Source organism: Coregonus clupeaformis, unplaced genomic scaffold, assembly GCF_020615455.1.
Source record: "Coregonus clupeaformis isolate EN_2021a unplaced genomic scaffold, ASM2061545v1 scaf1174, whole genome shotgun sequence".
Taxonomy (NCBI): domain Eukaryota; kingdom Metazoa; phylum Chordata; class Actinopteri; order Salmoniformes; family Salmonidae; genus Coregonus; species Coregonus clupeaformis.
In genome coordinates, this window is record NW_025534628.1 from 157,501 (window position 1) to 171,499 (window position 13,999).

General features: G+C 45.7%; 1 protein-coding gene across 1 annotated transcript; it reads left to right on the forward strand.

Moving 5' to 3' along the window:
* Window positions 1-7,673: 7,673 nt before the first annotated feature.
* Window positions 7,674-8,337, forward strand: LOC123486362 (mediator of RNA polymerase II transcription subunit 15-like; the record flags this gene model as incomplete). The annotated part of the gene is made up of 2 exons (XM_045217672.1): window positions 7,674-7,747; window positions 8,115-8,337. Coding segments are annotated over exons 1-2 (265 nt in total), but the record flags the coding sequence as incomplete, so codon positions are not given.
* Between the last annotated feature and the right edge of the window lie 5,662 nt (window positions 8,338-13,999).

Genomic DNA, 13,999 nt, shown 5'->3' on the forward strand with positions numbered 1-13,999 from the left:
ATTATTTTAAACTCATTGGGGAGTCACCGAGCCAATGCGATTAAATCAGCTGCTACTTGGCTAGCTCCAGTCTTATTGGATCAGGGGATAGACATGTTGGGGCTAGCTCCAGTCTTATTGGATCAGGGGATAGACATGTTGGGGCTAGCTCCAGTCTTATTGGATCAGGGGATAGACATGTTGGGGCTAGCTCCAGTCTTATTGGATCAGGGGATAGACATGTTGGGGCTAGCTCCAGTCTTATTGGATCAGGGGATAGACACGTTGGGGCTAGCTCCAGTCTTATTGGATCAGGGGATAGACATGTTGGGGCTAGCTCCAGTTTTATGAGATTAGCTCCTCTTCCACCTCAGGAGGCTAAAAATATTTGGCATAGGCCCTCGGATCAACAAAAAGTTATACAGCTGCACCATCGAGAGCATCTTGACTGGCTGCATCACCATGTATACAAAATAAACACTAATATATCTTTATTAGATAAGTATTCAACCCCCTGAATCAATACGGTGCATTCGGAAAGTATTCAGACCACTTCACTTTTTCCACATTTTGTTACGTTACAGCCTTATTCTAAAATTGATAAAAAAAAAAAAAAAAAGATTAATCATTCTACACACAATACCCCATAATGACAAAGCAAAAACGGGTGTTTAGAAATGTTTGCACATTTATTAAAAATAAAAAAACATAAATATCACATTTACATATGTATTCTGACCGTTTACTCAGTACTTTGTTGAAGCACCTTTGGAAGCGATTACAGCCTTGAGTCTTCTTGGGTATGACACTACAAGCTTGGCACACCTGTATTTGGGGAGTTTCTCCCATTCTTCTCTGCAGATCCTCTCAAGCTCTGTCAGGTTGGATGGGGAGCGTCGCTGCACAGCTATTTTCAGATGTTCGATCAGGTTCAAGTCCGTGCTCTGGCTGGGCAACTCAAGGACATTCAGAGACTTGTCCCCAAGCCACTCCTGCGTTGTCTTGGCTGTGTGCTTAGGGTCATTGTCCTGTTGGGAGGTGAACCTTCGCCCCAGTCTGAGGTCCTGAGCGCTCTGGAGCAGGTTTTCATCAAGGATCTCTCTGTACTTTGCTTCATTCATCTTTCCCTCAATCCTGACTAGTTTCCCAGTCCCATCAGCTGAAAAACATCCCCACAGCATGATGCTGCCACCACCATGCTTCACCGTAGAGATGGTGCCAGGTTTCCTCCGGACGTGACGCTTGGCATTCAGGCCAAAGAGTTCAATCTTGGTTTCATCAGACCAGAGAATCTTGTTTCTCATGGTCTGAGAGTCCTTTAGGTGCCTTTAGGCAAACTCCAAGCGGTCTGTCATGTGCCTTTTACTGAGGAGTGGGTTCCGTCTGGCCACTCTACCATAAAGGCCTGATTGGTGGAGTGCTGCAGAGATGGTTGTCCTTCTGGAAGGTTCTTCCATCTCCACAGAGGAACTCTGGACCTCTGTCAGAGTGACCATCGGGTTCTTGGTCACCTCCCTGACCAAGGCCCTTCTCCCCTGATTGCTCAGTTTGGCCGGGTGGCCAGCTCTAGGAAGAGTCTTGGTGGTTCCAAACTTATTCCATTTAAGAATGATGGAGGCCACTGTGTTATTGAGGACCATCAATGCTGCAGAAATGTTTTGGTACCCTTCCCCAGATCTGTGCCTCGACACAATCCTGTCACAGAGCTCTACGGACAATTCCTTCGACCTCATGGCTTGGTTTTTGCTCTGACATGCACTGTCAACTGTGGGACCTTAGACAGTTGTGTGCCTTACCAAATCATGTCCAATCAATTGAATTTACCACAGGTGGACTCCAATCAAGTTGTAGAAACATCTCAAGGATGATCAATGGAATGGATGCACCGGAGCTCAATTTCACGTCTCAGAGCAAAGGGTCTGGATACTTATGTAAATAAGGTATTTACCCTTGACAGGACACTAGTCTATCTCCAGTTTCTGTAGTGTGAGTCAGCTTGATGTACAAGGATATCTATGGCACTGATCCATTGGAACAAAATAAATGAAGGAGAGAGAGCAGGAGAGGCTATGTCCTCCACCCTTAGGTCCACCATTTTTATTTAGTAAGAAACTATTTACTGCTCAAGTCAGCAGATAGCCACAGAGGAAAAGTGGAATTATGGCACCCACAGCAAGGGGCAAGCCCTCTTTTATGACACATAGAAACGCTCGGGAAACCCAATGCAGGGGGGTTTCACCGCTCCATAGATGGATAGATTCATCACATAGCTGGAAACCATGATGTTGACAGAGGTATGGAAGGAAAGCGTTATCAACCAGCCTTTATTTACATTTAAATTTTAGTCATTTAGCAGACGCTCTTATCCAGAGCGACTTACAGTTAGTGAATACATATTTTTTTTATACTGGCCCCCCGTGGGAATCGAACCCACAACCCTGGCGTTGCAAACGCCATGCTCTATCAACTGAGCTACATCCCTGCCGGCCATTCCCTCCCCTACCCTGGACGACGCTGGGCCAATTGTGCGCCGCCCATGAGTCTCCCGGTCGCGGCCGTCGGCGACAGAGCCTGGATTCGATCCAGGATCTCTAGTGGCACAGTTAGCACTGCGATGCAGTGCCTTAGACCACTGCGCCACTCAGGAGTACTATTGACTTTATCAATAACTGGCCCTTGAAAACAGGGTTTAGAAATGCAAATGTAATTAACAGCCTTTGTTTACACAATAGACTTGCTAGCTAGTATGTTGGAACAAGGTCTCTGCGGCAGCTGGATACTGCCTTCCCCTTGGACAAGTAAGCCTTGCCAGAGCGGCCCTGTCACGCACGTTGACTGATGACTCGTGGAACCAAGGCGAAAGCGTGATAAGCGTACATCTTTATTGATACACAACACATGAACAAAAACAACAAAACGAAAACGATACGTGAAGTCCTGAGGTTACACACACCAAAACCTTTACGGATCAAGATCCCACAAACTAACTGGTGCCAACAGGCTGCCTAAGTATGGTCCCCAATCAGAGACAACGAGCTACAGCTGCCTCTGATTGGGAACCACCCTGGCCAACATAGATCAACACGATCTAGAACAAAAACATAGAAAACTAAACAATGAAAATCCACACCCTCGCTCAACATTTAAGAGTCCCCAGAGCCAGGGCGTGACAGGCCCATAGGGCAGGAGCCTATCTCCTGTTTCTGTTTCTGTAGCATGAGGCAGCTTGATGTACAAGTACACTCCCTGGACAGGATGCTAGTGGCAGCTGAATGTATTAGCTTTATATGGTAGGGATTCAGCAGTTGAAAGCATTTGCTGTAATTAGGATAAAGATTAGATTTAAAAGACAGTTAGGCCTAATGTACACACATATATATATAGGCCAATCAGTTCATAGGATTAAAACGTAGTGTACACAGCAGGATGTTGGTTTGCACTCACATACACCGTTTGGCAATTACACCTCGACTAACATGTGCCCCCGCACATTGACTCTGTACCGGTACCCCCTGTATATAGCCTCCCTACTGTTATTTAATTTTACTGCTGATCTTTAATTATTTTTATTTTTTACTTATCTATTTTTTACTTAACACTTATTTTTCTTAAAACTGCGTTGTTGGTTAAGGACTTGTAAGCATTTCACTGTAAGGTCTACTACACCTGTTGTATTCGGTGCATGTGGCAAATACAATTAGATTTGATTGTCAAGGTTATTTTATCAACTTGTACCCTCGTTTTAAAAGTACGTATAAAACTTTATATTTTCTCTCAGGAACAACAGAATGAGTAAATCTCAATGTAGATTTCACATTTGGATTGTTTATGGGCCCACGAGTCACGACAATGCATGCCTTCTTTATTCAGTATTCATGATGTAGCCAAGCCGTTAGGGACCGTTAGAGTTTCCTTTACTTGATGTCTGTGAGGCTGCAGAAGAAAAAAAAAAAAAAAAAAAAATCAAGGAGGGTAGAGGGTAGAGTCAGCCAGGATCACTGTGTCTGGTAGGAGGGTAGAGGGTGGAGTCAGCCAGGATCACTGTGTCTGGTAGATAAAATGGCAGCCACATTGTTTGTGTCCCAAATGGCACCCTATTGACTATATAGGGTCCGTAGGGCTCCGGTCAAAGGGTCCTGGTCAAAGTAGTGCACTATATAGGGAATAGGGTGCCATTTGGGACACAGTCAATGATTAATTCACATATTCACCCACTAATCTCTTTGATGTCAGAATAACCTTGCAGCTAACCGCTGCCTGTAACAGCTATTTTGAAATGGAAAATAATGCTTTTATAATTAGCTAAATGGTCAGACTAAAGGAAATATCTCTGTGCTGATCTAGGATCAGGTCCCTTCTGTCCATATAATCATATTCATTATGATTCATCTAAATTAAGGTCAAATTTATGAGAATACTGGCCCTGACTCGGTACTTTAAATACCTGTTATAATTTGCTGAACATTCTTGTTAGATTGCAATGCATTGGTATCAAGGGACCTGACGTGTTCCAGGAAACATTCCCCACATCATTACACCACCGCCACCAGCCTGTACCCTTGACACCAGGCAGGATGGGGCCATGGACTCATGCTGCTTATGCTAAATCCTGACTTAACAGGAACTGGGATTTGTGGCATCAGGCGATGTTTTTCCACTTTTTCCACAGTTTTTAGCTGATAGGAGTGGAACCTGGTGTGGTCGTCTGCTGCAATAGCCCATCCGTGACAAGGACCAACGAGTTGTGCGTTCCGAGATGCCGTTCTGCACACCACTGTTGTACTGCGCCGTTACTTGGCTGTTTGTAGCCAGCATGTTAGCTTGCACGATTCTTGCCATTCTCCTTCGACCTCTCATCAACGAGCTGTTTTCACCCACAGGACTGCTGCTGACTGGATGTTTTTTGTTCGTCACACCGTTCTCTGTAAACCCTAGACACTGTCGTGCGTGAAAAGCCCAGGAGGGCGTTTCTGAGATACTGGAACCGACGCACCTGGCACCGACGATCATACCAGGGTCAAAGCCGCTTAGGTCACTAGCTTTGCCCAATCTAACATTCAATCGAACAGTAACTGAATGCCTCGATGCCTGTCTGCCTGCTTTATATAGCAAGCCACGGCCACGTGACTCACTGTCTGTAGGAGCGAACCATTTTCATGAACGGGGTGGTGTACCTAATAAACTGGCCACTGGGTGTATACTGATGCTGATGGGAGGATAGTAGTAGACATACTGCTCTGATGCTTATGTACTCCTACATGAAGTAGTATTGTGTTGGTATGATGTACTCCTACATGAAGTAGGATTGTGTTGGTATGATGTACTTCTACATGAAGTAGTATTGTGTTGGTATGATGTACTCCTACATGAAGTAGGATTGTGTTGGTATGATGTACTCCTACATGAAGTAGGATTGTGTTGGTATGATGTACTCCTACATGAAGTAGGATTGTGTTGGTATGATGTACTCCTACATGAAGTAGGATTGTGTTGGTATGATGTACTCCTACATTAAGTAGTATTGTGTTGGTATGATGTACTCCTACATGAAGTAGTATTGTGTTGGTGTGATGTACTCCTACATGAAGTAGTATTGTGTTGGTATGATGTACTCCTACATGAAGTAGGATTGTGTTGGTATGATGTACTCCTACATGAAGTAGGATTGTGTTGGTATGATGTACTCCTATATGAAGTAGTATTGTGTTGGTATGATGTACTCCTACATGAAGTAGTATTGTGTTGGTATGATGTACTCCTACATTAAGTAGTATTGTGTTGGTATGATGTACTCCTACATTAAGTAGTATTGTGTTGGTATGATGTACTCCTACATGAAGTAGTATTGTGTTGGTATGATGTACTCCTACATGAAGTAGTATTGTGTTGGTGTGATGTACTCCTACATGAAGTAGGATTGTGTTGGTATGATGTACTCCTACATGAAGTAGTATTGTGTTGGTATGATGTACTCCTACATTAAGTAGTATTGTGTTGGTATGATGTACTCCTACATGAAGTAGTATTGTGTTGGTATGATGTACTCCTACATTAAGTAGTATTGTGTTGGTATGATGTACTCCTACATTAAGTAGTATTGTGTTGGTATGATGTACTCCTACATGAAGTAGTATTGTGTTGGTATGTGATTTGATGGGAGGGCGGTAGGATTGTGTTGGTATGTGATTTGATGGGAGGGCGGTAGGATTGTGTTGGTATGTGATTTGATGGGAGGGTGGTAGGATTGTGTTGGTATGTGATTTGATGGGAGGGTGGTAGGATTGTGTTGGTATGTGATTTGATGGGAGGGTGGTAGGATTGTGTTGGTATGTGATTTGATGGGAGGGTGGTAGGATTGTGTTGGTATGTGATTTGATGGGAGGGTAGTAGGATTGTGTTGGTATGTGATTTGATGGGAGGGTAGAGGGTAGTAGGATTGTGCTGGTATGTGATTTGATGGGAGGGCGGTAGGATTGTGCTGGTATGTGATTGGATGGGAGGGTAGAGGGTACACTGATGGTAATAAACTCCTACTTGATGACACCATGTCACCATGACACCATGACACCATGTCACCATGACACCATGTCACCATGGAAAACTGTGACAGAAGGGACCCCTGAGTGATTGGAGTCATTCCCTCCTCCTTCTCCTCTCAGAGGGGTGCTGGTAACCTCGAGGAGCAGGCCAGTAACTGGAGGAATGCCGGTTCAAACCCCAAGGGAAAATAAGGCAATTAGAGGGTTGATGGTATCAGAATCTCAGGGTGCCAACTACTGCCATTGTGCCCTTGAGCAACTTAACCCCTGCAGCTGACCCTGTGCTGCTCCTAGCCTATGAATGGTGTCCGGGTTAGGGGAACAACACAAGACAGCAAAAACTCAGATTTTCGAATCACATTGGACAATTCAATTAATCTCTCTCTCTCTCTCTCTCTCTCTCTCGCCCCCCCTCTCTCTTGTCTCGATTCTCTCTCACCCCCTCTCTCTCTCTCTCTCTCTCTCTCTCTCTCTCTCTCTCTCTCTCTCTCTCTCTCACCCCCTCCCCTCTCTCTCTCTCTCTCTCTCTCTCTCTCTCTCTCTCTCTCTCTCTCTCTCTCTCTCTCTCTCTCTCTCTCTCTCCTCCTCTCTCGCTCCTCTCTCTCCCCCCTCTCTCTGCTCCTCTCTCTCCTCTCGCTCCTCTCTCTCCCCTCTCCTCTCTCTCCCCCTCTCTCTCCTCTCTCGCTCCTCCTCTCCCTCCCCCTCTCTCCTCTCTCTCCCCCCTCTCTCCTCTCTCACTCCTCTCTCTCCCCCTCTCTCTCTCCTCCCTCTCTCTCCCCCTCTCTCCCTCTCCCTCCCTCACTCCCCTCTCTCACTCCTCTCACCCCCCTCTCTCTCTCTCACTCCTCTCTCCCCCCTCTCTCCTCGCTCACTCCTCTCCCTCCCCCTCTCTCCTCTCTCTCCCCCTCTCTCCTCTCTCACTCCTCTCTCTCCCCCCTCTCTCCTCTCTCACTCCTCTCTCTCCCCCTCTCCTCTCTCACTCCTCTCTCTTCCTCCCTCTCCTCTCTCTTCCTCCCTCTCTCCTCTCTCTTCCTCCCCTTCCCCCTTGCTCCCCTCTCTTCTTCCAGGCATGCACACAAGCATCAGTGAGATCCTGAAGGAGAAGACCTGAAGCCGTTCCCGTCGCAGCCTGCCCCTGCCTGGCCCAGAGCCAAACCCACCCACAGAACATCAACACCTTCCTGTCCATGCCCCTCACCCCCGACGACAAGCCCCAGACACACCCACAGGCAGGGATTTTATTTTAATTAGGTCACGATCAGGGGTTGGGGTCAATTATTTTTAAATTCCAGTCAATTCAGAAAGTAAACCAAATTCCAATTTCAATTCCAAAGTTTGATTTTGCAGGTGTTCGCAAGTGTTTGCATCTTTCTCATTTTGAAAAGGGAGGGACATTTGGCCCATAGACTTGCCCATAACATGCAAAGAGAGGGGGTGGAGCTAACGCCTGCTTCCGCTCCTCGTTCTAGTATTCTTCTAGTATTTTCTGGTATATTTTAACACAGATTTTACTTATGGGTTTCTAAGATTAAGAGACATAAACAAAAATAAACGTTTTAAATCGCGATTCTCAAATAAATGCATGTTTTCTTCCAGCTCTACCCTCAGGACCATCTGCAGTCAGAGCCTCAGCTCCAGGTTCAGGACCAGGCCCAGCTGGTCGACCCCTGGCCACAGCACCAGGCCCAGGACCAGGCCCAGCTGGTCGACCCCTGGCTACAGCACCAGGCCCTGGACCGCTGCCAGCTCCAGGCACAACACACCCAGCCTCTGACCCACAGTCACAGCACTTCCTGCACCCTCATCTCCTCCAAGACAGGTCAGTCGGTCGGTCAGTTGGTCGATCGGTCTGTTTGTCCGTCCGTCTGTCTCTGTCCTCCCACAGCCTGACGCGGAGATCTATACATGTACAAACACCCAAAGTAAAAGCAGCATACGCTTTTATCTACAGCAACTTGCAGTGCAGTGTGCGTCTTAGTGTGTATGTGATTCCTGCAGGAAGTAAACCCATCTAACGAGGTCGTGGTGGTTTGATGCGGAGACCGATTATGGTCTAACGAGGTCGTGGTGGGTTGAGGCAGGGGGAGACCATTATCATTTAACGAGGTCGTGGTGGTTTGATGCAGGAGACCATTATGGTCTAACGAGGTCGTGGTGGTTTGATGGAGGGGAGACCATTATCATTTAACGAGGTCGTGGTGGGTTGATGCAGGGGGAGACCATTATCATTTAACGAGGTCGTGGTGGTTTGATGCAGGGGAGACCATTATGGTCTAACGAGGTTCGTGGTGGGTTGATGCAGGGGAGACCATTATGGTCTAACGAGGTCGTGGTGGGTTGATGCAGGGGGGAGACCATTATGGTCCTAACGAGTGCGTGTGGGTTGATGCAGGGGAGACCATTATCATTTAACGAGGTCGTGGTTGTTTAATGCAGGGGGAGACTATTATCATTTAACGAGGTTGTGGGGGTTTAATGCAGGGGAGACCATTATCATCTAATGAGGTCGTGGTGGTTTGATGCAGGGAGACCATTATCATCTAACGAGGTCGTGGTGGTTTGTGCAGGGGAGAACATTATCATCTAACGAGGTCGTGGTGGTTTGATGCAGGGGGAGACCATTATCATCTAACGAGGTCGTGGTGGTTTGATGGGGGAGACCATTATCATTTAACGAGGTCGTGGTGGGTTGATGCAGGGGAGACCATTATGGTCTAACGAGGTCATGCTGGTTTAATGGGAGACACATTATCATCAACGGATCGTGGTGGTTTGATGCAGGGGAGACCATTATCATTTAACGAGGTCGTGGTGGTTTAATGCAGGGGGAGACTGTTATCATTTAACGAGGTCGTGGTGGTTTACGCAGGGAGAGACCATTATCATCTAACGAAGGTCGTGGTGGTTTGATGCAGGAGACCATTATCATCTAACGAGGTCGTGGTGGTTGATGCAGGGGAGACCATTATGGTCTAACGAGGTCATGCTGATTTAATGCAGGGGGAGACCATTATCATCTAACGAAGTCGTGGTGGTTTGATGCAGGGGGAGACTATTATCATCTAACGAGTCGTGGTGGTTTGATGCAGGGGAGACCATTATCATCTAACGAGGTCGTGGTGGTTTGATGCGGGAGACCATTAGTCATCTAACGAGGTCGTGGTGGGTTGATGCGGGGGAGACCATTGGTAGTCTAACTGAGGTCATGCTGGTTTAATGCAGTGGGGAGACCATTATCATCTAACGAGGTCGTGGTGGTTTGATGCAGGTGGAGACCATTATCATTTGACGGTCGTGGTGGTTTAATGCAGGGGAGACTATTATCATTTAACGAGGTTGTGGTGGTTTAATCGGCAGGGAGACCATTATCATCTAATGAGGTCGTGGTGGGTTGATGCAGGGGGAGACCATTATGGTCTAACGAGGGTCATGCTGGTTTAATGCAGGGGGAGACCATTATCATCTAATGAGGTTGTGGTGGTTTGATGCAGGGGAGACCATTATCATTTAACGAGGTCGGGTGGTTTAATGCAGGGGAGACTATTATCATTGAACGAAAGTTGTGGTGGTTTAATGCAGGGGAGACCATTATCATCTACATCAGGTCGGGGTGGTTTGTTGCAGGGAGACACATTATCATCTAACGCAGGATTCGTGGTGGTTTGATGGAGGATACCATTATCATCTAACGAGTCGTCGTAGTGGTTTGAGAGGGGAGACCATTATGGTCGACGAGAGGTCGGGTGGTTTAATGCGGGGGAGACCATTATTAGTCTAACAAGGTCGTGGTGGTTTGATGCAGGGGGTACCTATCATTAACGAGGTTGTGGTGGTTTTAATGCGGGGAGACCATTATCATTTAACCGAGGTCATGGTGGATTAATGCAGGGAGACCATTATCATTTAACGAGGTCGTGGTGGTTTGATTTGCTGAGAGACCACTATCATTTAACGAGGTCGTGGTGGTTTAATGCCCAGGGGAGACTATTATTCTCTAATGAGGTCGTGGTGGTTTGATGCAGGGGACACATTATCATCTAACGCGTCGTGGTGGTTTTGATGCAGGAGAGCCATTATCACTTAACGAGGTCGGTGTGGGTTGATGCAGGGGACGACCATTATCATCTAACGAGGTCGTGGTGGGTTGATGCCAGGGGAGACCATTATCATTTAACGAGGTCGTGGTGGTTTGATGCAGGGGAAACCATTATCATTTAACGAGGTCGTGGTGGTTTGATGCGAGGGGAGACCATTCATGGTCTAACGCAGGTCGTGGTGGTTTAATGCGGGGGAGACATTATCGACAGTTTAACGAGGTCGTGGTGGTTTGTTGCAGGGGAGACCATTATCATTTAACGAGAATTCGTGGTGGTTTGTTGCAGTGGAGACCATTATCATTTAACGAGGTCGTGAAGGTTTAATGCTAGGGGACCCACATTATCATTTAACAAGGTCGTGGTGGTTTAATGCGGGGAGACCATTATGCGTCTAACGCACGCGTGGTGGGTTGAGGTAGGGGGGGGAGAGACCATTATCATCTAAACGCAGAGTCGTGGTGGGTTGATGCAGGGGAGACAAAGCTGCATCACTATCGTTAGGTCGTGGTGGTTTAATGCAGGGGAGACAATTTATGGTCTAACGAGGTCGTGGTGGTTTGATGCAGGGGGAGACCATTATCGTTCTATCTGAGGTCGTGGTGTTTGATGGCAGGGGAGACCAGTTATCATCTAACGAGGTTCGTAGTTGGTTTAATGCAGGGGGGACCATTGCTCGTCCTAAACAGTGCGTGGTGGGTTGAGGTAGGGGAGACCATTAAAACACTGTCAGACACAGCATCATGACATAGATTGAGGGTTCCTCTCTCTGCACTATAAGTTCTCACTGTGATTGATCATATCATAGTACTTAATCCACTGAATAAGCAGAATGGTACTTAATCCACTGAATAGAATGGTACTTAATGCATGAATAGAATGGTACCCAATGCACTGAATAGAATGGTACTTAATCCACTGAATAGAATGGTACTTAATGCACTGAACGAGAATGGTACTTAATCCACTGAATAGAATGGGTACTTAATGCACTGAATAGAATGGTACTTAATCCACTGAATAGGAATGGTACTTTAATGCACTGAATAGAATGGTACTTAATGCAACTGAATAGAATGGTACTTAATGCACTGAATAGAATGGTACTTAATCACTGAATAGAATGGTACTTAATGCACTGAATAAGAATGGTACTTAATGCACTGAATAGAATGGTACTTAATGCACTGAATAGAATGGTACTTAATGCACTGAATAGAATGGTCCAATCCACTGAATAGAATGGTACTTAATGCACTGAATAGAATGGTACTCAATCCACTGAATAGAATGGTACTTAATCCACTTGAACAGAATGGTAATTATAATGCATGAATAGAATGGTACTTAATGCACTGAATAGAATGGTACTTAATGCACGGAATAGAATGGTACTTAATGCACTGAATAGAATGGGTAATTAATGCACTGGAATAGAATGGCACTATAATGCACTGAATAGATACTTAATGCACTGAATATAATGGTACTTAATCCACTGAATAGAATGGTACTTAATGCACTGAATAGAATGGTACTTAATGCACTGAATAGAATGGTACTTAATGCAACAAACATTAATGACATCATGGGAGATTTGTCATGACAATTCTGAATGCACCGCAGGAAAAATCACTTTTGAAGGCAGTTTGATGGATCCCAGCTAACATTACAATTTTTTTATCCCAAAACCGGATCATATTTTAATTCTTCAATGCATGGCTTAGGACAACAGAGCTCTTAAAAGGGGCAAATGGATTTTTTTAAAAGGGCAAATGATATACACAACATGGACAGTATATTTCAGCCAAAACCATGCTGGGACAGGGGTATAAAATCGAGCACACAGCCATGCAATCTCCATAGGTAAACATTACAGTAGAATGGCCTTACTGAAGAGATCAGTGACTTTCAACGCACGGTTTAATAGGATGCCACCTTTCCAACAAGCCAGTTATCAAATTTCTGCCTCTGCTGGAGCTGCCCGTCAAACTGTACTGCTGTTATTGTAAAGTGGAAAGGTTAGGAGCAACAACGGCTCAGCTGAGAAGTGGTAGGCTATACAAGCTCACAGAACGGACACGGGTGCCAAGCATGTAGCGCGAAAAAATCGCCTGTCCTTCGGTTGCAACATCTACCACCGAACCCAAACTGCCTCTGAAGCAACGTCAGCACAAAAATTTGTTTGTCGGGAGCTGAGAAAGGCATGGCCGACCAGCCTAATAATAAGCTTAAGATCACCATGCGTAATGCTGCTGCCGCTGGAGTGCAAAGCTGAGTGGTGTGAAAGCCGCCATTGACTCTAGAGCAGTGGAAACATCGCTTCTGGAGTGATGAATCACGCTAAGATGGCTGCACACAGTGGCTCAATACAGCGCTCCTGTCAGTCATCCAGGCATGGCACACTGAGCTATTAATTTGAAATGATTGGCAGACAGCTTCAGGAGGTTAAGACGTAAAGTTGTAGTTTTACCACTGAGGGGGAAACCATGCAGCTAAGCTTGTGAGCAAACACAATCACATAAAAATATCGTGAGTGGTTAAATGTACTGCGAATGGGACAAGAAAAATCATCCATTTTTTTTTAATAATGAAATCCTGTAGCAGTAGGAGAATTCACTCAAAGACTATTTCACATTCAATGAGCAGTTAGCGCGACTCAGAAGTCTCCGGATTGCATCCCAAAATGACACACAGTATTTCCCACGTAGTGCACTACTTTGCACCCAGGTTTGAGTCAAAAGTAGTGCACTCAAAAAAGTAGTGACTATTGCCATTTGTGACACAGCTCTGTCTATTTCTGGAGCATGTCTCCCAGCAGTGCAAATACACCCTGGTGCCAGAACTGGGAGAAGGCTAGTTAAAAATATAATAATGTTGCACGATTTCGCTGGAACTAACGCTATGCCCTCTCTGAAGTATGTAATCAGTAAAGACTTAGGATAAAAGAGTTGAGCTCTGTTGTTGAAAATCCTCGGATTAAAGAAAACCAACAAACCTTCCATAAGCTGTGGATTCAAGTAGGCAGAAGGGACTGACGTGATTTAGCTTGAACTCCCACTCACCTCTTTCTTCCTGGAAAAGCCTCCATAGGGGCTAGGCTTCTTTTTGTAAACAGCACCCCATTCCTTATATATAGAGTCCTATGGACCCGGTCAAAAGTAGTGACTCACGAGGGAATAGGTGCCATTTCAGACTGCCCTAGAGTAGAAACGGTTCACAGAATGAAATGGAAAATCTCCAACCTCCAAAAAAGACATTGATGCCAAACAACAACACAGGTAACTACATTGGCCAGTTGGTAAGAATGTAGCACTAACAAGGTTGTGGCTGCAATTCCTGGGCAGACCACATAGTGTAGTCTGGTGCTAACACAGAGTGTAGTGT